This window comes from Sebastes fasciatus, chromosome 19 (genome assembly GCF_043250625.1).
Source record: "Sebastes fasciatus isolate fSebFas1 chromosome 19, fSebFas1.pri, whole genome shotgun sequence".
NCBI lineage: Eukaryota > Metazoa > Chordata > Actinopteri > Perciformes > Sebastidae > Sebastes > Sebastes fasciatus.
The window spans coordinates 981,009-1,007,738 of NC_133813.1; the positions used below are offsets into that span (position 1 = coordinate 981,009).

A 26,730-nucleotide genomic window follows, 5' to 3' on the forward strand; every position below is an offset into this window, starting at 1 on the left:
CTCCGCCCACACAGGTGAGTCAGAGGAACTATTATTACTATCATTTAATCTGGTGTTCCATGGAACAGAGTTTCCACCACATCACTGATGGGGCTATTGGTAGACTAGGTAGACGTATTGGTAGACTTATTGGTAGAATGGGTAGGTGTACTGATAGACATATTGGTAGACCTATTGGTAGAATTATTGGTAGACTTATTGGTAGACGTATTGATAGAATTGATAGACATATTGGTAGACGTAGTGATAGAATTGGTAGACATATTGATTCTTTCAGATGTGCGTACACCATCTTTGAGTCTTGTCCCTGACAGGATGGACTTCAGATCAGGACTCACTGTATCTGACGGCTGATAGCTGAACTTGTTGGTACAAACAAAAACTTCTCTCATAATACTGCAAACTAACCGGTAACTCCTGCTCTCAGATGAGTGCAGTAAAAAGATCAATATTCCCCTCTGAGATGGGCTGTCAGAGAACAACCTGTCAGATCCAACAGATTTAACAATCAGAAACACAGTTCATGAGTTATAATAGAGAGCTCATTCACACCACAAACAACATCTGATTCAAACTTAATAAATTCAGTGTTTTATTAATAATCTGCAGCTCAGACGTTCTCTGTGGAGGACGTAGCAGGATGACGTTTGCTGCGAGCGGCCCACGAACACTCGGCGTTCTCCTTCCAGCTCGCCTCCTGCGTGTCGTAAACTTCCTGTCAATCAATAATCAATAACATTATGATCAATAACATCAGTCTGGATGTTGTGCTGCAGCGGCTGAAAACATCTGTTACCTTCTTCCAGATGGGGATGTTGGCCTTCAGCTGCTCGATGCAGTGCCGGATCGCCTGCTGGCCGTCCTGGCGATGAGGAGACGAGATCGCCATGGCAACACTGGCCTCGCCCACCTTCACCCACCTGAGAGAGGAAGTTCAAAGGTGAGTTACACCAATCAATAATTCAAACTAATCAATAATGCCTCATTAGACCACCTCTTTAGGTTTACCACAGTTAGCATTAACAGTTAGCATTAACAGTTAGCGCGTTAACAGTTAGCACGTTAACAGTTAGCGTCAACAGTTAGCGTTAGCGTCTCACCCATGGACGAACTGATAAATGAACTGATAGACGTATTAATAGACGTATTGGTAGACTTATTGATGGACGTATTGGTGGACGTATTGGTGGACGTATTGATAGACTTATTGATGGACGTATTGGTGGACGTATTGATAGACGTATTGATAGACGTATTGGTGGACGTATTGATGGACGTATTGGTGGACGTATTGATAGACTTATTGATGGACGTATTGGTAGACGTATTGATAGACGTATTGGTGGACGTATTGATAGACGTATTGATAGACGTATTGGTAGACGTATTGGTGGACGTATTGATAAGACATTATGGTAGACGTGTTGGTGGACGTATTGGTGGACATATTGATAGACGTATTGATAGACGTATTGATAGACGTATTGGTGGACGTATTGGTGGACGTATTGGTAGACGTATTGGTAGACGTATTGGTGGACGTATTGATAGACGTATTGATAGACGTATTGGTAGACGTATTGGTGGACGTATTGGTAGACGTATTGGTAGACGTATTGGTAGACGTATTGATAGACGTATTGGTAGACGTATTGGTGGACGTATTGGTGGACGTATTGGTAGACGTATTGATACTTATTGATAGACGTATTGGTGGACGTATTGGTAGAAGTATTGGTAGGTGTATTGGTGGACGTATTGATAGACATTATGGTAGACGTGTTGGTGGACGTATTGATGGACGTATTGGTGGACATATTGATAGACGTATTGGTAGACGTATTGATAGACGTATTGATTCATTCAGATGAGCGGACGCCATCTTGGAGTCTCGTGTGGTCTCACCCCAGGCGGTGGTGGACACAGACGTGCGTCACGGTTGGCCAGCGCTCTCTGATGTCAGCACACAGCTTACTGAACTCTGATTGGGCCATGAGCTCGTACGCCTCGTACTCCAGACCAATCACCTTCCTGCCGCCCACCTCGTCCTCACGGGTCGTACCTGCACACGCACGCACACAGGTGTTTTATTTATTTAAGATGGAATGACGTTTTTTAAGTTTTTAAATGTATTTCAAATCATTTTAATTTTATAAAATATTCCAAATTCATAAATCTCTCTCTAACATACACATGCACAATTTATGTATGAAATAATTTAATATATTAAGATGTTAAATATATCTGAAACATGTGAAAGAAGAAAATATTAAAATACAGAATTTTCACATTTAAAACAAAAGTTTGTAGTTATGAGAGAAATAATAATATTAATAATTAATAAATAAAATTTGAACCTATAAATACTGAAATGGCTCCACAGGAAGAGCTGCTGACGGCGTCCACCACTTCCTGTACTGACAGCCAATCACGGCTCAGCTTGAAGACGTCTCTCCGTTCCTCTGACTCGGCCATCTGAGAAAATTAAAGTCATGTTCACTAATATCACCACAGAGAGTGTGACGTATTAAATACTGATCAAAGACTTTTTAATGATTAAACAAAGACAATACTAATAATAAACATACATTCATTGTTTTATAAGAACTGTTTGTCTGTTCTGAGTTTGTTTATAAACAATAAAGAATTTATCACCATCAACTATCCGTTCAATCTAATTATCGCTCAGAATTACCAGAAAAACGTCTCCACACAAAAACGCTTTTTACATTTCATCACAAACACAAACATTTACTCTAAATGTTGAATTATTATTATTATTATTATTAAAAAATAGAAAAAATATAATACTGAATCTTAAATGAACAAAATGAATACAAATATTTTTCATCTTTTTTTTTTTTTACATTTCATCATGTTTGACGAACTCAAAAAGTGTTGAATTATAAAAATGAAACCAATCACAACAACATTAATGTTACGACTTTTTTCTTGAAATATATATATATATATTTTTTATTTATTTATTCTTGTGATCTCACGTGGAACAGGTCTGACAAGAAAATAGAAAAAATATAATACTGAATCATAAATAAACAAAATTAAACCAAATATTTTTTATATTTTTTTACATTTCATCATGTTGGACAAACACAAAAATTTACTCTAAATGTTGAATTTTAGAAATTAAACCAATCACGACAAAATTAATGTGAAATATTTAGGCTTTTTTTTTCATTTATTCTTGTGATCTCAAAATAGAAATTAATACTGAATCTTAAATTAACAAAATTAAAATTAATGTTACGACTTTTTTAATATTTTTTGTTTTTTCTCATTTATTCTTGTGATCTCACATGGAACAGGAAAATAAAAATAGAAGAAAATAGAAAAAACATAATACTGAATCTTAAATAAACAAAATTAAACCAAATATTTTTTTAATCATTTATTTTTAAATGTCATCACGTTGGACGAACACAAACACAACAATTCACTCTAAATGTTGAATTATAAAAATATATTTTTTTATTACTTATTCTTGTAATCTAAAAAAAATAAATTAAAAAAAAAGATATACTGTATATATATATATATATAAAAAATTGTTTTAATTTCCTGATGTTGGACAAACACAGAAAATTCAATCAAACACAATAACTCAGGTCCTTATTGTTGTTTTATGAATCTGAAGCAACACTTATTGATATTTAATTGATTCAGATCAACCAATCAATCAATCAATCAATCAATAACTTACCGTCTGTCTTTATCCTCCGCTGAGCGGCGGCACCACGGCGACCTCGTCCCCGTCTCCCAGAGTCACCACCTGGTCGCCGATGGCAACGTACTGCTGACAAACCGCCAACACCACCTGATCCTGCAGGACGGACAGTCTGCACACACACACACAATAAAACACACACACATACATTACACACACACACACAAACTCTGGAAATCATCACAACAGTCAACAACTTAAAATGCTGAATTATAAGAAGAACCAACAGTCACCGTCCAGATTTAAAGATCCTGCTACATATTTATTATGTTTATGTTATTGATCTCTGTGCAGCAGCTCATATGTTGATGATGTTCATGATGATGTTCATGATGATGTTGTTGCCTTTAAAAACTGTGACTTCATTAGCCCTGAATATTAATTGATTCATGTTCTTCTTCTTATTATTATTAATAATTATATTATTACTACTTATATTATTATTTAATTATATTTTGTATTATTTATTTATATTTTTTCAACATTATTACAATTACCATATATTTACACATTTATTGATTGATTTATTTCTCCTCAGACATACCTTCACATGCCTTTGACACACTTCCATACATGCAAACACACATAAAATACTAATAATAAATAAAATACTTACAATAAAATAAAAATATAATAAATAAAAATAATAAAATAAATATATTAAATAAAAATATAATAAATGAAAATAATAATAATGAAATAATAAAACAAACATGTAAAATGTTGAGTGGTGACCTCGCAGATGTTATCGTGATGACAGTGAACGCATCGCGGTACCTCGGGTGTCGCTGTAGCAACAGTCTCCAAAGGTCCCGGCTGCTGATTGGTGTTGGCACGGCAACGATCTCCTCCTCCTTCACACCGGTCAGCTCCGCGCTCTTAGCGAAGTACAACGCAAACACCTGAAGAAGAACAGTTTAGTTTCACAGCCAGTTGCTTTTGTTCATCTGACGACTGTTTCTCCCATGTGTCTCATTAATTGTGAAATAATTAGATTTAAAAACTCTGAATATTTTGATTAAAGAGTCTTAATATTTCAGGAGGAAAGGCCCAAATATTAATGTCGTGTTTTGTTTCATTTTAATCATTTAAGATTTAGAGTAAATTTCTGTTGTCTCGTCTTCTATTTATTGCTATAAAATTTTAAATTGATGTATTCTTTTTTTGAATTATTTTTTCATTAATTTATTAATTTTTGCATTTATGTTTTATTATTATTATTATTCATTTTTATAAAATGATATTAGTGTTATTAAATTATATTATAATATTGTAAAACTATATTATAATGTTCTAAAATTATATTATAGTGTTGAAAATTATATTAGTGTTCTAAATTATATTATAAAAAATACATTATTTACGTTATACAATTATATTATATAGTTGCATTGCTATTATGATGTTATACAGTAATAATATTTGGTATACCTGGTTTCTATCGGCTTCATATCAGGAGTTAACCGAAGTAAACTATTAATATTTAATGTGTGGTGTGGCTGCATCTCCAGCTGGGTTTAGGTGGACCGGTCCGGGTCCCCGGACCCTGGACCCCGGACCCTGGTCCCTAGACCCCGGACCTCTGCTGTGACAGACTCGACTCTACCAGTGTGTTTGTGTGTGCGTGCGTGTGTGTGTGTGTGCGTGCGTGTTTGAGCGTGTGTGCGTGTGTGACTTCCTGCTCAACGTCCACCTGGTCGGCCATGATACTGATATCAGCTACAGCGAATCTCCATTTGGATATCTTTAAATTTAAACATTTCCTCTCCTAACAACATCATATTTACATAAACAACAGCTACAAAATAATTAATCATATCAAAACATAACCCGACTTCACTTCGGCTTGAACATTACTGATTAATAAACCTGCGAACACACTTTTTAAACGTGTTTTTCCTCTCGCTGCGTGGACGCTGGTCACGTTAGTCGACGTGCAGGGAGTCTGGTGTCTACTCACCCAGAACAACGCTGGTCAGAGAGGCGTGTTTATAGTGAAGCATCGTGAAACTCACCCGCGCACTCATGAAGAAGTCTGCAGGTTGTGAACATCTGAAGAAACTGAACTTAAGCTTTTCCCCAAAAACACGTCTGTTTACCAGCTGACTGTCTTCTTCTTCTTTGGTGTTTACTGGCGGTTTGCGAACCAGCTTAAAGGTGCATTACCGCCACCTACTGGACTGGAGGGGGGAGCAGGAGATCGGCAGGAACAAATAAATACAATTAAAAAATATATATTTCTTTTATAATTATTAACAATAATAATAATAATAATATGAATTAAATTCTCTCCATTATTCCTGTTGCCCTTAAGTAATTAATTAGAAGATTGTGTACTTTCTTAGATGTCTTTCCTAGCAGATTGTAATATTTCCATCCTTTGCATGTGTCCACCCTTGTATAGGGTGGACACATATATAAACTGCTTTGGAAAACAATTCGTCAACAAAAAGGAAAATTATACAATAATTTATTTTGTATTAAAACCATAAATTTGCCCCAAAATAAACAAAAACATTTAAACAAATCCATGGAAGTAAATATACATTTTTTTTTATAATTTTAACTTTTAAATACTTCAAATATGTTTCAGTAATAAACATGTTTACAGAAAATATAGAGAAATTATAAATTATAAAAATACCCAGAGGATTTTCCCAAAATGTTTTTTTCACAGCAGAAATACAGAAAATTACACTCAAATATAAAATCATCCCACATTTAAACCAGTAAATATGTGCATTCTGGAAAGATTCACCAACAATTTGAACACCAAATTACACAAACTGATAAAACTGTTGATCAACAGATCAATAACATACACAGTTTACCCATAATGCAACATTCTTTCATAAAACAGAAAAAAACTTCCCTTTGTTGAAACAAACAGAACAGCAGTAACAGGAAGTCCCATCCGAACTGTGATTGACAGTCACCATGGAAACGCCCACACACATTCATTAAACAGCTGACGACTCGTTTGGTCCCTTTTTGTTGCCATAGCAACCGACAAAAGTTACATTTCAGTGTTTTCTCAGATATTTTTAATTAAAAAATATATATCTATATATGTATCTCTGTCTTTGACCTTTAACCTTTAGACTGACCTGTTTCTTTAACCTGTTAGCTTGTAGAAGAATATTTCTATATTTATAGTATAAAAGTGTAAATATTGTCACATTTTATTGACCTTTAACCTTCAAAGAAAAGATTAAACTCCTTCATTCGCCCACTTTTACATTTTTTTCTTTTTTTAATTTATAGTTTTTTAAGAAATAATTTAATTCTTTGTTTATTCTTTTATTGCTTTTCCCTTTTTATTTATGTTTTCCAGCATTACATGTTGATTTATATATTTTCATCTTTAACAGGTGAATTATATATATATATATATATATATGATAACGTTTCGGGCTCTCAGAAAGTTCCGAAGGTTTGATTCTTAGAAACGTTCATCTATCTTTGTTATTTTTATTTAATTTTATATTTCTATATCAGGGCTGTCGATTGATTAAAATAGTTAATCATGACAGTTCTAAATGAACCTTAAAGGTGTCAGTATTTAATCCTCTTATCAACATGGGAGTGGACAAATACGCTGCTTTATGTAAATGTATGTTTATATTTTAGGCGATAATAGGCAGTCGATCTTTTCGGAGGTTGTCGCGGCTCAGTTTTAAATCTAGAGTGAAGATCCTGGTTTCATATTTATAGTTGCCTGTTGGGCTGCATTTAGCATAAAACAATATGCTCCAATCATAACATGTCAAACTGCAGCCCAACAGGCAACAACAGCTGTCAGTGTGTCAGTGTGCTGACTTGACTATGACTTGCCCCAAACTGCATGTGATGATCATAAAGTGGGCATGTCTGTAAAGGGGAGACTCGTGGGTACCCATAGAACCCATTTACATTCACTGATCTGGAGGTCAGAGGTCAAGGGACCCCTTTGAACATGGACATGACAGTTTATCCTCTCCAAGGTTTAGTGTCAGTTTGGAGCGTTATTTAACCTCCTTCATGACCAGCTAGTCTGACCTGGTTGGTACCGATGGATTCATCAGGTTTATAGTTTCAGATGAAACTTTTTAATGAGATTTTTCAGACTTTTCTTCGGCCTTTTTTCAGACAGCCGTAGTTTCTAATCATCTTTAACATTTCAAGTTGCCTTTTTCAGTTTAGATTTGAGTGTTAAACTGATAATCCTTCGTATATCTGCAGTCTAGTAGGTTCTGATTGGCTCGTGGTGTCAGTGATCAAAAAAGTGGAAACATTTTACGTTCTTGTCTTTTAGTCCATCTCCACGCGGAAAGCGCTGATTTCCATCGGTCGCAGGTGAGTGACGCGTGGCGCCGGCTGCTCCGGCTCGTCGTCGTCTCGCAGCAGAGTGAGACCCGACCGGCGGACCGAACGCAGCTGAAGAGGAGAGAAGAGATCGTCCAGATTCACCTGGAAACACAGAAACATGAAATCAGCTCAGAGACGTGAAAACAGACGACGAGCTCAAGAATCAGAATAAAACTCATGTTAATTAAAATGCAATAAAACAATATTAGAAAAATGTATTAAAGAAAATACAGAAGAACAAAAATAATTAACAGAATTAAAAAAGGAAAAAACTAATTATTTTTTTTAAAGTAACTGTCATTTTAAAAACGTTAATTAAAATTATTGTGAAGTAAATCATTGTAAAAAATAAATAATGTGTGTGTGTGTGTTGTGTTCACCTCCTCGTGCGCGCTCCACGTGCACTGCAGCGGCGGCTCGGGGGCGGAGCTACAGTCAAAGCCCTTTCTGTGGAGGAGGAGAGCCACTTCCTGTGACGGACTTCCTGCTTCCTGTTTACCACAAAAACACAGAAGACAAACATTTATTTGTTTTGATGTTCAACAGGTTTAAAAAACGTCTTTGAGTTGTTTTCACGTCGTTGATCCGCAGAGTTTAACCTCTAACGAGCCAACGTTTGGTCCTCCGGCAACTTTGGAAAAACATTTTCATTATAAAAATCAGGAAGACTTTCCCAGAATGCAACGGGGTCACAACATCTCTAATGCTGCGTTCAGACCAGAGCAAAGTTACACCTCACTTTACTCGCGCCAGTTGGACCATATTGGAGGAGGAGCTCGTCTCCATGGATACCAACAACAATTCCTCCATCAGCCGTGGAAGAAGTAATCTCTGTAGCTGCTGTGTTCATGTTGGTGAAGTCCCAGATATGTCAGAAAACCAAACACCGTCGTGTCTGGGTTCATAACGTCACCCGGCGGCGAGCTGTATTCACATCCAGTGACATCGCACTGACTGTATCTAGCAGACGCACGTTGTATCGGCAAGAATCTGACGATGCAGATCGTGATGCAGGCAGAACGATTCAATATATTGAGATTTGTTTGTGTCATAGCATAAAAAAATACACCACATTAGAATAAACAAACTGCATGTGATGATCATAAAGTGGGCATGTCTGTAAAGGGGAGACTCGTGGGTACCCAGAGAACCCATTTACATTCACTGATCTGGAGGTCAGAGGTCAAGGGACCCCTTTGAACATGGACATGACAGTTTATCCTCTCCAACATTTAGTGTTAGTTTGGAGCGTTATTTAACTTCATGACCAACTAGTCTGACATGGTTGGTACCGATGGATTCATCAGGTTCTAGAGTTTCAGATGATACCAGGATCTGACTTTTCTTCTTCTGCCTTTTTTTTTGGACTTTTTTCTGATATTTATCTGACTTTTTTGCCATAAATTTTCTAGTTTCATAAGATACCAGTATCTTCAGTATCTTAAAACTGAGCCCGCTACAACCTCCGAAAGATCGGACAGCGGCCAGGCCCGACGGCGGACCATCGGGTTTATAAGAGGTTAATTAAAAAAATCAACACAGTGTCGCACAACATCACATCACGATACATGTGTTTCATATGAACCCAAACTAAACTGTGATTTAATATCAATAAACGGATCAAAATGATGCTGAAATAACGACATCATGATGCCGATCAGTAAAAAGTCTGAATTCATGCTTTGTCAGGTCTGTTACCATGACGACAAGCAGACGACTGTTAAAATGCTTGTTTTCTGAATGGAGTCTGGTTGGATCAGTGCCAGGCGATGCAGCTGCTCCATCAACACTCAACATGACGTCATCTAGAGACGTTGTGGGTTCTACCACAGACAGTCTGGTCTGGTTTCTGCTCTCTGGACAGAGATGATGGACTATCGGAGCTCCTGAAGTTTTCCCGTGTTTGTTTAGTTATTATTTTATAAGTGAATTTGTGAAAACATTTTAGTATATGTGAGTAATTCCCCTCCAGGTGTTTCCAGGTGTTTCCAGGTGTTTCCAGGTGTTACCTTCGAGTCTTCCAGCGTCCTCAGGTTCAGCAGGTGAACGTCGCACGGCAGCGACAAGCGGAGCGGCAGGAAGGGGCGGAGCTTCAGCGCCACGCTGTCGCTAGGGGCGACCATGGTGATTGGCGGGTGGCAGAGGGAGAGCGAGGTCAGGTGGGCGAGCAGTGACAGGTGTTCCACTGAGGCTCCTCCCACTTCCTGTTACACAAAAAATAAACAGAATATATTAAATATATACAAACCAAAAACTAAATAACAAATATAATAGAAATAATAATAAATAAAAACTGAGGAAAGAAAAACATAAAAAATTAAACGCATTGGAAAATGGCAGCGTTAAAAGGTTCAGATCCAAACTAACGTACTAATAATTGTATATTATATTATATATATATATATATATATATATATATATATATATATATATATGATTGTTTGTAATTCTTTATTCCTTCATAATGTTTTGTATTTGCTGCTTTAGTTAAACGGTGTTATTGAACTTTAATGTTTTAAAGTTGTTTTGAAGCAGAAATCGTTCAGCTGCTTCCTGAAATTAAATGAATCTGGAGCCCACCGTGTGTCACTTCTTACAGTACGTAGGGGAATATTTTATATTTATCATAGTGATTTATTGTGTCCACATGTTTATACGGAAGACCTGGAAGGCCAGAAAATAGTTTTTTCTGGTGATCCATTTTCTAAGTCTGATCTAGATTATTTTCTCTCCTGAGTTTAGGACTTTAGAACAAGATAATCTGTCAAAGTTACTTCTTTGTCCGTGAAACAGGTACAATATTTTAAGGTAATTTTTTTTTTCATTTGTCTTTTAGGCAGATTTTCCCAAGTTACTTTTTTTTTTGCCTCTCAGGGAATACGGATGAAAATTGGCATCAGCTAATGGGGATTCTTTTAAATACATAAATAAATTAAAAAATGAAATTGATGAGACTTTAAACTGTCGTCAGTAACGGATTCATCTATAAATTATAGCCCCGCTCCCCTCACCTGAGCCCCGCCCTCTCACCTGAGCCCCGCCCTCTCACCTGAGCCCCGCCCTCTCACCTGAGCCCCGCCCTCTCATCTGAGCCCCGCCCTCTCACCTGAGCCCCGCCCTCTCATCTGAGCCCCGCCCTCTCACCTGAGCCCCACCCCTCCTGTCCTCCAGCAGCAGGTGGTAGAGACTCGCCGTCAGCTTGTTGTCGGTGATGCCCTGACCGAGTCCACGGTTATCATCCTGCTGCAGCCGCCGGTCCAACACCACCTCCAGCTCACCTGCACAGGTCAGAGGTCACAGGTCAGAGGTCACAGGTCATATACAGTAATGATTGTTATTATAAACAGACAGAAAAGTTGTCAATAAAATGATGAATTTAGTCAAATTAATCACCAAAAAAATAAAAAAAATCCTGAAACATGTGACGTAAAAACGGTGAAACGTTGAGACTCACCTGGTCGGAGTGAAGCGACGGCCTGACTCTGAGCCGACAGCAGAGACACACGAGACGTCGCGTCCTGCAGGAACGACGCCGAGGTCATCGGGTAAAAGTTGGCCTGCAGGGGGAGCTTCGACAGCGTCCGGCGCTGCTGCATCTGCACCAATCAGACAGGCAGGGTGAGCGTGTGACATCATCAAACGGTGTGACATCATCAAACGATGTGACATCATCAAACGATGTGACATCATTAAATGGTGTGACATCATTAAATGGTCTTACATCATTAAATGGTGTAACATCATTAGAGGTGAGAGGTGTGACATCATTAAAGGTGTGACATCATCAAACTCTGTGACATCATCAAATGGTGTAACATCATTACAGGTGAGAGGTGTGACATCATTAAAGGTGTGACATCATCAAATGGTGTGACATCATTACAGGTGAGAGGTGTGACATCATTAAATGGTGTGACATCATTAGAGGTGTGAGAAATAAAAGAAGAAGAAAAGGGAGGGAACCTGGAAGCTGTTGAGGTCAGTGTAGAAACGGTTGCCGTTGGCGACGTCGCTGATGAGCCGCATGGCGAGCTCATGGTTGTTTTCTGACCTGATGTCCACCAAGTTGGAAATCTCCAGGGATCTCCCAGCATGCCCTGGGGTGGACGCAGACAGGAGACTCTTATTGTGAAATGATTCACTCAGATGAATGAAATGAAAACAGAAAGATGAATAAAGCGTTCCGGTCCGGTTACCGTCCAGGTGGTAGAGGCGCACTCTGTGAGTGAAGTGTTGGAAATAGGAAGTGATGTCAGAGAAGACCGGACCTCTGGAGACCCGAACCAGGGGGGGCTCTGAGGACGAATAGAGCTGCGGGGGAGGGGGAAACATTTAGTCCTGGTCTGACTGATCTGGTTCAGACTGGTTTGTGGTTCTGGTTCTGGTCTTACCTGGGCCCCCTCCTCCCCAGGCAGGAACAGGTAGGCTCCGCTCTTGTCCCGGATTTTTCTGGTCCCGTACCACAGAAACTGGACCTGGACCTGACGGACCAGACCGGACTGCAGACGGAGCTTCTACATTTCAAAATAAAACGTTTCAGTCATGTTTTAAAGAGTAAAAATAAATAATTAATGTCCTTCTTACAATAACAATTAAAATCAGTAATTGGATTAATAATAACAAGAACAATATAATAATAATAATAATAATAATAATAATAACATATTAATTCCATAATTTATGTTACAATTTATCTGATTAAATTAATTTAATATATCATACAATCAAACAAATTGGTACAATTATAATAATTACATTATTTAAACTTATTTTTTTATATAATTGTATTTTATTTTATTTTGTACTTTAGGGGTACATATACATTTTGGGGTTTTGATTAATTAATAAAACTTTCCACTGAAAATATTTGTGGTTTGTTATAATTTTATATAATTTATTTATTATTTTTCTTAATTTAATTTACTTGAATTTGTTGTGATTTTTTTTTCACCTATATTCAGTTAATGAAACACGTTGCTGTTAAATAGACTCTGGACAGACTTTTATTTTGAAAGGTCTCACCTGCAGCAGGCCGGTCTCTGGGGAGCTCCAGATTTGGATGTGCTTGTTGCTAAGCGACAGGGGGGCGTCGGCCTCAGGCCCTTCTGGGCGGGACACTTGAAAGTGTTCGGTCTGGATGGTCGGCGGGTTGCCGCGGCGATGGAAGGTGTACCGAGCCCGTTGGGCGGAGCCATCGGAGACTTTGGTCACATGATACACGACGAGTGACAGAGGAGGAAGTTCGGCCACGAAGTCGAGCTGGAGGTGAAAACAGAGAACGATAAGAGAACAGAGAATCGATAAGAAGTGAAAGTCAATTATTCGTTTCATTGCAACGTCAGCGTCCAGCAGCAGAGCTACGCTGCCGCCATTTTGGACTGAAAGAGACGACCAGACGCCGGTAAAACGGCCTCCTACAAAGAGACGTACAAAAGTAAAACTACATTATTTTTATTCTATTGTCATATTCTACTGAAATGGCCTGTGACGAACAATAACATATTCTAAATATAATAAGTGTTTTCAGTCCAAAATGGCGGCGGCGGCTGTTGTCAAAAAAGCACTGGAGTTTCGTCTCTTTGCTTCTAAACTCTTTGGTGAAATATAAAAGTTACTGTTGCTCTGTTGTGATTGGACAATCACTGTTCAGGGGAGGGGCTAACCATTAACCAGGAATAATAAACACATTAAAACAAGTTAAAAATTATATATATATATATATATATGAAATATAATAATATAATATATATAATATACAATTTATAATAACAAAAAAATTTAATAATTAATCACGCAAAATAAAAATGAGAAATTAAAGATAAAAAAAACTTGAAATAATTAAATTAATGAACTGTTCTTTACCTGGAAGGATTGTGTGGACGCCCGACTCGGCTCCGCCCACACCGCAGAGATCTGCGCTGCCATTGGTCGACCAGTTTCTGCGTCGACAACACGAGCGTCCAGAGAGTCGACTACGACGCTGATGACGGACGATCGGAGCTGCTCCGTCGGGTTGAAGATCACCAGTGACCTGAAACAAAAACAAAAAATACGATTTTAAATTATATTTCAATAAAATAACAATGTTTACAGATGTTATTTACACGTCTGGCGCTGCTTTGATTGATAAAAAAAACGAACATGTGTCATTAATAAATCAATAGAAAATAAGAAAGTATGCTAGTCTGACTCCGCCTCTGCCCTCTGTAAGCCCCGCCCCCCTCACCTGGGCTCATCACTGAGCGTGAGCGGCGTCTTCTGAGGCAGAGCGTCCTGCGCTGACATCACATCATCCTGAAAAACAGATATCACAATATCAACCTCTGAGGCACCATTTATTAAATACCATGGTGACGTGTTTAGTAACCACGGTGACGTGTTTAGTAACCACGGTGACGTGTTTAGTAACCATGGTGACGTGTTTAGTGTTCGGAGCGTTAAGTGGAGGCAGAATAACTCTGAGCTAACGCTGGCTAGCAACTATTGTTGTCTTGTTTTTTTAACAACTGAATAAAATGCTGGTTTCTCTCAACATGTGCCGTCACTCTCTCTCCAGCATCACCTCTGGATGTCTCTAGTTAACTATCCTTCAGTAAAGTCAGTCAGAAAGAGAGTCGGACAACATCAGAGAAGCGTTTCAGAGACGGAGAGAAAGGGTTGCTAATAGTTTAGCCTTCTGCTAACAGCAGCTAACGGCTCACGTTAGCTGCTGTTAGCTAATGTTAGCCCACTGCTAGCGTTAGCCTCCAGTCTTTCCTCAGTTTAGCCTCCAGCTAACACCGTGATGTCATCATGATGTCATCATGATGTCATCATGACGTCTATATGTCACGATAATATACAAATATCACATAAAATATACTGCACAGGACAATAGTGAAAGACGTGATGGGGTCAAAGGTCACCATTTGCATGAAGGGTTTTGATTGGTCGTGGTGGTACTGGCTCTTGTCCAATAGCAGCAGCCAGTGGGCGGAGCTCTGCAGCACCTGGTGCAGGTTCAGGATGGAGTGAAACAACCTGCAAAATAAAATCTGTTTTAGTTCAAACTAGGAATTTGTTTCTACTTTGAGTTTTCGTTCATTTTCAATTAGAAGACTTTTGATTTTCTTTATTTTTGAATTCAGAAATTGTACTTAATTTTTTTGTTTTTCATTAATTTTATTTCATTAATTGACTTTATTCAAACTGCAAATGTGAGATTACATTGAATGATTTATGATTTATGTCTGCACTGTAAAAACTATTGACTTTACATGAGAACTAAAGACATCTCACAACTTAACAACATAAATAATGGCTGAGAAACGACACTACGACACAACGTTAATGATACGCTCTTCCAATGGGAGTGATGGGAAATTAATGTTAGACGCTAATGCTAAATGAATGGGTATGATGGGAAGCTAATGCTAGCTGCTCACACTAAGCGAGGCGGTACCTGTTACCGTTGCCAGCGGCGACGCCGTCCTTCAACGGAGAGCATGGAGGGACAAATGAGACAAAACACATGCTAACGCTAAAGATGCTAAAGAGTTCCAGGTGCTACGATGCTAACACTGATTTGTTATAATGTAACGAAGGATACATTAAAAAATCTGAAATATTAAAAAAATAATCATGAAGGAACACAACTGAAAATATCTCAACAAACCAAATTTACGATAAACGTTTATAAGGTAACAAGCTCGAATTACCTAAATAAGAGTGGTCAAATTATTACGTGCTAACATGCTAACATATTCATGTCCTACATATTTTGCCTTCCATTCCCAAAGCTGACTACGCCAACATGCTAACAGGAAGTAGCCACCTGGTGCCGTAGTCGACCACCACGTGGTCGCGGGCTGTGCCGGTGACGGCGTCGTGGTGCTGGAATAGCGCCAGGTTCCGCCTCCCCGTCGTCAGGCGCTGGAAGTGTTCGCGCACCGGATAATCTGCCGCCAAACGACCGTCGCCACTGAAACGACGCATTTCAGCCAACGTCAAGCTGAAGAGGATTTCTGTCGCCCTGTCGGAGAGAAAGAAAGAAAACATTTATAGATCAACAACAGAAAGATTCAGACATTTAGAAATAAACGGAACAAACTGTGCAAATGTGTATTCAGAATCTCTGTGTGTGGGATCTGATTTGTAATGTACGCATTTACAGATTAATGTACGCATTTACAGATTAATGTACGCATTTACAAATGAATGTACGCATTTACAGATTAATGTACGCATTTACAAATGAATGTACGCATTTACAGATTAATGTACGCATTTACAAATTAATGTACGCATTTACAGATTAATGTACGCATTTACAGATTTGTCTACGCATATATAGATTAATGTACGCATTTACAGATTAATGTACGCATTTACAGATTAATGTACGCATTTACAAATGAATGTACGCATTTACAGATTAATGTACGCATTTACAAATGAATGTACGCATTTACAGATTAATGTACGCATTTACAAATTAATGTACGCATTTACAGATTAATGTACGCATTTACAGATTTGTCTACGCATATATAGATTAATGTACGCATTTACAGATTAATGTACGCATTTACAGATTAATGTACGCATTTACAAATGAATGTACGCATTTACAGATTAATGTACGCATTTACAAATGAATGTACGCATTTACAGATTAATGTACGCATTTACAAATTAATGTACGCATTTACAGATTAATGTACGCATTTACAGATTTGTCTACGCATATATAGATTAATGTACGCATTTACAGATTAATGTACGCATTTACAGATTAATGTACGCATTTACAAATGAATGTACGCATTTACAGATTAATGTACGCATTTACAAATTAATGTACGCATTTACAGATGAATGTACGCATTTACAGATTAATGTACGCATTTACAGATTTGTCTACGCATTTATAGATTAATGTACGCATTTACAGATTAATGTATGCATTTACAGATTTGTCTACGCATTTATAGATTATTGTACGCATTTACAGATTAATGTACACATTAACAGATTTGTCTACGCATTTATAGATTATTGTACGCATTTACAGATTAATGTACGCATTAACAGATTTGTCTACGCATTTGCAAAACTCAATACACTTGGCAAATCTGAATACCATTTTTCTTTTACACATTCACAAAGTATGAAATAAAGACTGATAAATATATAAATATAAAATAAAATACACTGTAGAAACATGTTATGTACCTGACTCGTGTAAAATAAATGAGACAACGTACCTGAGCGTGGCCTCCAGCGTTCTGTCGAGGCGTTTGTAAAACGGTCTGGAGGTGAAGTATCCGCTCCAGTAATGATCGTCACGGTCTGCGTACGTGAAGAAGTCGCCGCGAAGTGTCGGCAGAGTCGTTCCTGCCGTGCTCAGGCGCCGATGAAGAGCTTCAAAGTAATCTGAGAGAGTCCCGAAACGAGCCTGAAAAAAGACAGGAGAAGAAGAAGAACTGAACTCAGTACATTTAAAGACTAGTATACTAGTACAGTAGGAGGTTGTAGTACTAGTACAGTAGGAGGTTGTAGTACTAGTACAGTAGGAGGTTGTAGTACTAGTACAGTAGGAGGTTGTAGTACTAGTACAGTAGGAGGCGTTCACCTTGATGTGGAGCTCCGGGTGTTGGTTGAAGTAGTCGAAGAGTTTCTGGTAGTTGCTGAACTGAGCGTCCCACTCGGTGGACTCCACAAATCGAAAGTCGTCGCCGAGCGGAACGAGAAGAACCGGAGAACGAAAGAGACGAGACTTCTGGCGGTACTGATCCAACAGGACGAGAGCTCTGAGAGGACAGACGGGGACAAGAGAAACAAGGAGAAAAGTCAGGAACCTCAAAGTTACAGAAGTCCATTCAGAAATCAGCAGTTTGAAGGAAACACTTCGGAAACCACTGCAATTGTTTTTATTAATATGAGCTTATAATATATTATTACACAGCGTTGTTGAATACTCGATTCTGATTGGTCAATCACAGCGTTCTTTATAGCAGACCGTCGCTACGTATAACAGACCTTTACTACGTATAACAGACCGTTGCTACGTATAACAGACCGTCGCTACGTATAACAGACCTTTACTATGTATAACAGACCGTTGCTACGTATAACAGACCGTTGCTACGTATAACAGACCGTTGCTACGTATAAAAGATCGTTGCTATGTATAACAGACCGTTGCTACGTATAACAGACCGTTGCTACGTATAAAAGATCGTTGCTACGTATAACAGACCGTTGCTACGTATAAAAGATCGTTGCTACGTATAACAGAACGTTGCTATGTATAACAGACCGTTGCTACGTATAACAGACCGTTGCTACGTATAACAGACCGTTGCTACGTATAAAAGATCGTTGCTACGTATAACAGAACGTTGCTACGTATAACAGACCATTGCTACGTATAACAGACCGTTGCTACGTATAACAGACCGTTGCTACGTATAACAGACCGTTGCTACGTATAAAAGATCGTTGCTACGTATAACAGAACGTTGCTATGTATAACAGATCGTTACTACATATAACAGACCGTTGCTACGTATAACAGACCGTTGCTATGTATAACAGACCGTTGCTATGTATAACAGACCGTTGCTATGGACGCAGCTCTGATGTCGGACTCTGGAGGACCGTTTTTGTGTCAGATTATTGATTTCTTCAGTGAGTAGTATAAGCGGGATAACGTACAGCTAGCGGGTCACTGTTGTGTTCGCCCTGTTGGGGTTTATTTCACAACCATGCCCGGCTCGCTGTACATTCTCCCTTACTTATAATATATATGATATAATATAATATATTTTATTAAGGTAATAAATATTGATTATTGTTATTTCTGGCCCCGCCCCCCTGCTTACCTATCCTCGACATTCTGCTCTGTGATTGGGCGCGGCGGTATCTTCCACGGACAGAAGACCCGCCCCCCCAGGCGGTGGAAATCGAACTGACAGCAGACCGCCGGGTTCGGACCACACGTGTGCGGTACGTCGTAGCTGTAGAACGGCATCATGTGACACGTGATGTCACTGCGGGGGGAGGAGTCTGACATACAGGAAGTGGGCGGAGTTAGAGAAAACAAAGTAAAGCTTTCCATATTTTACCCAAAATGTAAATTTAATCTCACAGAAATATCTAAGAAATAATCCTAAAACCTAAGGCTATTTCCTCTCAAAAAGAAATTAAAAGTTTTTCATATTTTTTTTTCCAAAATCTGACATTTTTTATTAAACCAATTTATTTTTAGTCAAATATTATTTTTTTAACTAATACGATTTAATAATTTGGACCAATTTTACCTCAATGTTTTTCTATTCAAATTAAAATTTGATTTCAAATTACAAATTTTGTATTAAAGTTTTTTTTTCATTTAATTTTTTTTTTATTTCCAAAGTGAAATTTTTTGAATAAATCAATTTATTTTTAGTAAAACCTTCATTTTTCTAACAAAGACATGAATGTTAACAATTTTCAAGTTATTATTACACCATATTTATTTTTACAAATTTTAATAATTTGGACCAATTTTACCTTAATGTTTTTCTTTACTTAAAATATTTACATTTGTTTTAATGTAATTTATTCAAATTGAAATTTTGTTTAAAATTAAAATGTTTGTATTTTATTGTTTGTGTATAATTTTTTTATCTCCTGGATTATATTGTATGATCTTATTTATTTTGATTTATTATTTGTATATTTTATCTCATTCATCTGTTTTACTTTCTTTTGTTTACTTTCTTTGCGTAAGCACTTATTAACAATTACTATTATTATTATTCAAATTATAATTAAAAATCCTCCTTCACTTTTCTTTTAATATTGTTTCAATCATTTTTGCTGTAAATTTCTTAATTTATTTCATATCTTAATTTTATTATAAAACATTTATATTTTTCTGTCTCTGTTCATTATGCCCATTATACCCACCCCAGCTCTGTCGCCATTGAAACTCGAGCGTCTGTTGCTGGGCGAAGTGCTTCTTGACGGCGTAGTGAACGCGTTGGATGACCATGTTGCTAAGTCCCGCCCCCTTCAGCAGGTAGGCCATAGAGGGGGAGTGGCCAAACGGATCCACCGCCCAACCGCTGCTCGGCTTCACACCTGGACAAAGAGATCAAGTTTACAGCGGCAATGCGTTAAACGACGTCGCTACCAGCGAGAGGACATGAAGCGTCGAGGAGGTGACATGAACCCAGGTGTCGCTGGATCCACTGGTGTCCCTCGATCAGCTGATCCAACAGAGCGAAGTAGTGAGAGTTTGCTTCGTCGGCCATCACCCAGCCGCCCGTCACCAGCTCCAGCTGCCCCGCCCTCACCAGGCTGACCAATCACAGAGCAGCAAACACACACAACAAGAGAAGAAGAAGACACGACTTCAAACGAGGGAAAATCAATAAATACATTAAATAATGACAAACACAACATTAAATAAGTAACTTTAAATAATAGTAAATTAAAATTATAAAAATGAACTAAACATGATGAATAAACCACAATAATGTAATTTAAACTAAAATTTAAAAGCAATAATTAAAGCAGCGATGAACGCACAAGTTAGACGTTATTTCCTGCGTGGATTGAGTGGGACAGGAAATAACGTCTTGCATACAGGGAGAGAAAATCACTCAAAATTAAAAATGTCCGACTTCCTGTTGGGTTTAGAGCGTGGCCCCAAGAGACTTTTTTCTAAGTCTACGTGCGATACATGTGGCTAACAAATCTCGTACATCTAGGTGAAACGTACCGCGAGGGCTGCTTCGTTGAAATTTTGTAGGGTGCGCTATCGAGCTCCCTTGCCACACCAAAGCACAGAAACCAATCCGTTAACACATTACAGCACTTCTAATGAGTCGGACAAGTTTCGTTTGTTTTTAGCAACATTAGCACCTCAAAAACAACTTCCTGTTTAATGGCGAACAATGCATCACCCCGGCAACGGCATCTCACAAAAATTCAAAAGCTTACTCGTCTGGCATCGTGAAGGTCGTACCAATTTTTTGTGAGAAATGAAATGTAAAGAGATGAAAGGGACTGAAAATGAAGCTAAACTGAGAAAATCTACATTTTATAGTGTGTTTCTACGACGAAGTATCAGGACCACATCGGGACAAAAATAAATATGAGATTTAGAGAGTAAAGTCGTAATATTATGAGACGAGTAAATTTATTTTATATATAATTATAAATTTATGACTTTATTCTCGGAATATTCAAAAAAAAATTCTCGTAAACTTCTGACTTCATTATCGTAATCTCAGATTTGTTTTCTACCTCAGTGTGGCCCTGATATGGTAAAGAATTATGAATGAAGATGAAAACATTTTTTAACAGTAATGTTTTTTAATCAAATTATTTTTTATTTGTTTATTTTGCCTGTTTTTTCTTTTGATTATAATTTTTTTTATTTGTCATGTTTTCCAGATTTTGTTTTTGTTTATGGAATCTTCAGTCAGAGATGTGGGATGAAAAGTAGAAGCTGAAGTTACCGTTTGACCATCTCTCTCTTCTGCTCGTCGATGTCGTTCCACCATTTAGAGAAATAACTGACTTCTGCCCAAATCATCTTCCTCCTGATGAACAGAGAATACGATGCTGTCAGTTACACAAACCTGATACCGCCACGTCCCTTCAGTCTTCCTTCGTCCAACATTACTGATCCAGACATCTCAACATATCTGACAGAATCCCGTCAGGCTGAGTGTTGTCTGTAAATAACCAACTGTTTGATCTACAGGCTGAGATTTAGTTGGAGACGACAGTCTGATGCTGCTAGAACGTTAATGTACGACTGCATTACTGCAGCAGACTCTCACTCAAACTAATAGCCCAAAAATATTAGTTAAATATCAGAAAAATAATAAATTTTCAGACCAAAATGTGTAAAATATCCCCAAAAAATATTCAGGAAATATCAGGAAAATATTAGTTAAAGGGAATGTTTGTAACTTTTTAAGCGTATAAATGTACCGGGTCGGGACACATGCGCGCTCGCACTGGACGCTGACGTTGACATGGAACGAACTATAGACTTTCACTTCTTATCAATATGCTGAACGATCTTTGGTCTAAACTTTTGAGATCAGTAGAAATAAAACAAGATGGAGATGAAGAGGAGTACCTGCTGTCTTCAGTCAGCTTGATCAACATGTTGTTGAGGATATGTTTCGTCTGGTCGTCATAATAACGGTCAAACGTCTTCAACCAGCCTGAAACACACACACACACACACACACTGAAACTACTTCATCTAAATGCACTGATTATTTGAGTATTTAAAGGTGTCGCTGGTGGTTTCTCACCGGGGTCGTTGTGTGAGTGAGGAACCAGAAGAATTTCCAGCGGTTCCTCGTCCCACTCGTTGCCTTGGTAACTGATCTCAAAACCTTGTTTCCAGGCGCCGCCGTCGGTATTATCGAACGGCAGGAGGTCGTAAACGTCCAGCAGCTGCAACGCAAAACAACCTTTAATACATTTAATCAACTATACACAGAATATTCTGTATACTACTACATATATACACTAATGTGTATTTTTTATTCAAAAATACAAAACAAGTTACTTTCTTTCATTACAGCACTTTAAAAACACAAAGTACCTTTAATACTACATTAAATACACTCTCCATCATATATTTAACCCACGTAAATATCAGGTCAAATATATAAATGTACAAAAACAACTTATATTTGTGTTATACTGCTTCTTACAGCGAACACGTTTACACACAGTATCAGAGTACTACTGTAAAAAATACTTTGATGAACCTGAAACGTAACGTGTTATGTTACAAATGACTTCTTTTTCATGCATTTTATAATCTTAAATTAAAATCTTCGAAACCTATTTAAATACGAGGTCAAATATTTTAAAAGTACACACATTATAACTTAATTAAAGTACCTCAAATCTCCTCAAATGATATTAGAAAATAAAATAATAAATTATCAGATGTAAATTTGTAAAATATCCCCAAAATAATTAAAATAAAATGAGCTCCACTTTTACGAACTGCAACATTAAAGTGATGAACAAACAAAATATCCCCAAAAAATAATACATTTTCAGACAAAAAAATATTGGGAGAATTTCAGAAAAATATTAGTTAAGTATTAGACATAAATGTTAAATATCCAGAATAATAACAGTACAATATCTAAATATTTAATTATGAGGTCAAATATTTTAAAAGTACACACATTATAACTAAATAAAAATACCTCAAATCTCCTGAAATGATATTAGAAACTAAAATAATAAATAATGAAAATAACTTACACATTCTCATGTTCAGAATAACACATGAAAAACCTGCTACTATTAAAAATAATACTTTAAATACCTTCTAAAAACTGCATAAGTCTTTCATTTTAATTCAGATGTATTGTACAAATTTATATTATAATTTTCTTCATTCATGTTCGTGATATTTGCAGTACTTAAATTTTTTATTTTATTTTTTTTATGTTTATTGCACCAAAACACCAAATAAAATTCCTTGTATGTGAAAACCAACTAATCCGGATTTACTTCAACACGTTCTTATATTCTTAAATACACGAGGGCTTCAAATATTTAATTGCAATTAATCGCAAATTAATCACAATTTTTGAGATTTGTCGCGTTACGTTACCTTTCACAGCCCTAACATGATCACTAAATAAACTGGTACTATTAGAAAAATAATACTTTAAATAACTTCAACATAGTTCCAAAGTATTATCGTAAAAACAGCTGTTAGCGTATGCTAAGCTAACCTGCACTCCGTCGGCGCCGTCCTTCATCTCTTGGGCCAATCGGCAGCCAGGCAGCTCGGCAGCTCGGCTGTGGGCGGAGTCTGAGCTCACATTGGCTCCTCCTCCTCTCGTTGTTTTCCATGATGCTTTGTGGTGGAACAGAGAGTCACGCAGCTCCACAACCAGACGGTTGTTGTCGCCAAGGAGACGCTCCAACCTGTCAATCTTCTGCTTGAGGCGGGACAAATCCTAAAAGATGTTGATTGATATTATTATTATTATTATTTATTAAACCAACAACGACAAAATCTTTAACTACAAACTGAAAAATGTTTATCAATGTTTTTAAATTTCAACATATATTTTTTTTTATAGATGTGGAAGTCTATTTAAGTATAATTATATCCCTCTTTCTCTGTCAGTAACCATGGTGACGTGTTCAGTGGTCGTTGAGAAAGTTAACATGAACTCCAGCTAACACCGTGATGTCATCATGATGTCATCACTAAAAAGGTTTTCCTTTACTTAAGAAAAAGTAGAAATATCACCTCTAAAAATACAAGTAAAAATCCTGCATTCAAAATGTTACTTAAGTAAAAGTAGAAAAATATTATCAGCAAAACGTCAAAAGTAAAAGTTCTCATTGTAATTATAGAATATTATAGTATTCTGTTTTTTCAGTCAGTTTGCACATTACCATAAAAACATGTTATTTTTATGTCAAATGTTACTATAAATGTAGTGGAGTAAAAGTATCACGTAGCATAAAATGGAAATACGCAGGTTAAGTACAAGTACATCAAAATTGTACTTAAGAACAGTAGTTGAGTAAATGTGTGTAGTTACAGTACACCACTGGTAAACTGACACTTTATTCTGAAATTCCACTGAATCAGTGACTTGTTGCTAAAAGATCAGAAACTAGAATCAGTCTCACGTCGTCCCCCTGTCCATCAGGTGTCTCCAGGCGCTGCTGAAGCTCCGCCCCCTGCATCAGCTCCAGCCTGCGGTACAGTGACATCACCGCCACGCAGAAGACCCCGCCCACCAGCACGGCCAGCAGTCGACTCCTCTTCATCGCTGAGAAACCAGAAAGAAACCCGCAGAAAGGGTTAACGAGATCTTAAGACATTTAACACTTTGAAACAGCGACGGTCAGAAACAAACGATTCGTTCTGAAACCCGGAAGCTAGAAGACATTTTTATGGCGTACGCGGCAGGCGAGCGATTCTCGTTAGAATGAAGAGACGCCATCCTGGGGTCCGGTATACAGTTCTGGTTACACATCTACGGACGAGACCATAAACTGTAAACTTTCCAATAACAAGTCTGAAAAAAGTCTGAAAATTGTCCCAAAAATGTCAGAAAATGTCCAAAAAAAGTCCAAAAAAAGTCAAAAAGAATGTCTGAAAACTTTCCAATAAGCAGTCTGAAAACAAAGGTCTGAAAAGAATTATCCCAAAAATGTAAAAAAAAAAGTCTGAAAAATGACAGAAAATGTCCCAAAAATGTCCTAATGTCCTACAATTAATCTAATAGTTGCTGCAGATTAAACTAGTCAACAGGATATAAAGGATAATACAACATTAAAACAGCAGTAATATTAATCCAGAATAGATAATAGGAAAACACTGAGCACTGACACATCAGTACTTTTACTGGACACGACTTTAACTCCATTTAGATGATAATACTGACATACTTTTACTGCAGTAAGGTTTTAAATGTACTTTTACTCGTAGTGGAGTATTTTCTTAGCGTGGTATTAGTACTTTTACTGCAGTAAAAGTTATGAATACTGCTGTAACATTAGTTTACACTCTATTTAACACTTGAACAGATAAAACAATGAATCATAATTTACAAAAAAGCCTGTGTCAAACTTATAAAATATACATTTGAAATGCTCTGCAATAATAATACTGCTTTAAAAACAAATAATGAACAAATACAAAATATTTTGTATAATTCCTAAAAAAAAGTCTGAAAATCGTCCCAAAAATATCCGAAAACTTTCCAAGAATGTCTGAAAACTTTCCAAGAATGTCTGAAAACTTTCCAATAAGCAGTCTGAAAAAAGTCTGAAAAGAATTATCCCAAAAATGTAAAAAAAAAAAGTCTCAAAAATGTCCTACAATTAATGTAATAGTTGCTGCAGATTAAAGTAGTCACCAGGATATGAAGGAGTTTTAATACAACATTAAAACAGCAGTAATATGAATCCAGAATAGATCAGCCTGTCAAACTTATAAAATATACATTTGAAATGCTCTGCAATAATAATGCTATTTTAAAAAAATAATAATGAACAAATACAAAATATTTTGTATAATTGCTGCTGCTGACTGACATAATAACCGCTCCTGCAGGTCAAACAGCGGCGCAGATACAATTAATTAATGAAAGTTATGTTTTGAGTTCAAACTTTGCTCGCTGAACTTCCGGGTTGTAAACAGCAGCAGGTCTCGCGCTCAGGTGAGTCTCGAGCTGTGTCTCACCTGCTCGCTGACGGAGCTTCTCACTGAGGTTTCCCGCTGAAAAACACAATTAAAATAAATGAATGTTTTTATTGTTAGAGTGGAATAAAGTGAGCTGGTCGCAGCGCGAGACCAGGCTGCTGCTTGTTTTGCTTCCGGTTTGATTCAGCTGACTCAGCGCTGCGGAGACTTCCGGTCCGGATATGACGTCAAATAACAAGCAGGAGGACATGACGTCAAATAACCAGAAGGGGTTTTTTGTTTTTTGTTTTTTAATACTTTATTTAAAAAGTTCAATGCAACATATACATATATATATATATACATATACATATATATATATATATATACATATGTATATGTATATATATATATTCACATGTTCAGATTTTTCATTTAAATTCTGCAAAGATATTTTAAA

The 26,730-nt window shown here is 37.2% G+C and overlaps 2 protein-coding genes across 6 annotated transcripts; both read right to left on the reverse strand.

Annotated features, from left to right (window-relative positions):
- Positions 1 to 568: 568 nt before the first annotated feature.
- On the reverse strand, positions 569 to 5,915 carry LOC141757297 (molybdopterin synthase catalytic subunit). Of its 3 annotated transcripts, none has more exons than XM_074617687.1 (5): positions 3,722 to 3,863; positions 2,358 to 2,475; positions 1,906 to 2,062; positions 797 to 920; positions 569 to 697 (listed from the first exon to the last, which is right to left on the reverse strand). In XM_074617687.1, the coding sequence occupies exons 2-5, from the start codon at positions 2,473 to 2,475 to the stop codon at positions 611 to 613; spliced, it is 486 nt and encodes a 161-aa protein (XP_074473788.1). In that variant the 5' UTR covers positions 3,722 to 3,863; the 3' UTR covers positions 569 to 610. The 3 variants fall into 3 exon arrangements, 2 of the variants coding, with proteins under 2 accessions (XP_074473788.1, XP_074473786.1); XM_074617685.1 differs by having other exon boundaries at positions 569 to 715; XR_012591616.1 differs by lacking the exons at positions 569 to 697; positions 797 to 920 and adding exons at positions 4,523 to 4,647; positions 5,761 to 5,915 and having other exon boundaries at positions 2,042 to 2,062; positions 3,722 to 3,857.
- A 284-nt stretch (positions 5,916 to 6,199) lies between these two features.
- On the reverse strand, positions 6,200 to 26,495 carry man2a1 (mannosidase, alpha, class 2A, member 1). Of its 3 annotated transcripts, XR_012591615.1 has the most exons (25): positions 26,331 to 26,495; positions 24,770 to 24,912; positions 23,854 to 24,081; positions 22,399 to 22,543; positions 22,218 to 22,305; positions 21,586 to 21,669; positions 20,292 to 20,419; positions 20,027 to 20,200; positions 18,958 to 19,141; positions 17,706 to 17,883; positions 17,338 to 17,528; positions 15,906 to 16,103; positions 14,998 to 15,112; positions 14,319 to 14,386; positions 13,955 to 14,123; positions 13,115 to 13,351; positions 12,484 to 12,606; positions 12,289 to 12,403; positions 12,056 to 12,189; positions 11,547 to 11,688; positions 11,237 to 11,370; positions 10,102 to 10,296; positions 8,473 to 8,583; positions 7,539 to 8,194; positions 6,200 to 7,441 (listed from the first exon to the last, which is right to left on the reverse strand). XR_012591615.1 is itself a non-coding variant. In XM_074617680.1 (24 exons), the coding sequence occupies exons 2-24, from the start codon at positions 24,908 to 24,910 to the stop codon at positions 8,036 to 8,038; spliced, it is 3,441 nt and encodes a 1,146-aa protein (XP_074473781.1). In that variant the 5' UTR covers positions 24,911 to 24,912; positions 26,331 to 26,495; the 3' UTR covers positions 6,200 to 8,035. The 3 variants fall into 3 exon arrangements, 2 of the variants coding, with proteins under 2 accessions (XP_074473781.1, XP_074473782.1); XM_074617680.1 differs by having other exon boundaries at positions 6,200 to 8,194; XM_074617681.1 differs by lacking the exon at positions 26,331 to 26,495 and adding an exon at positions 26,183 to 26,324 and having other exon boundaries at positions 6,200 to 8,194.
- Positions 26,496 to 26,730: the final 235 nt, after the last annotated feature.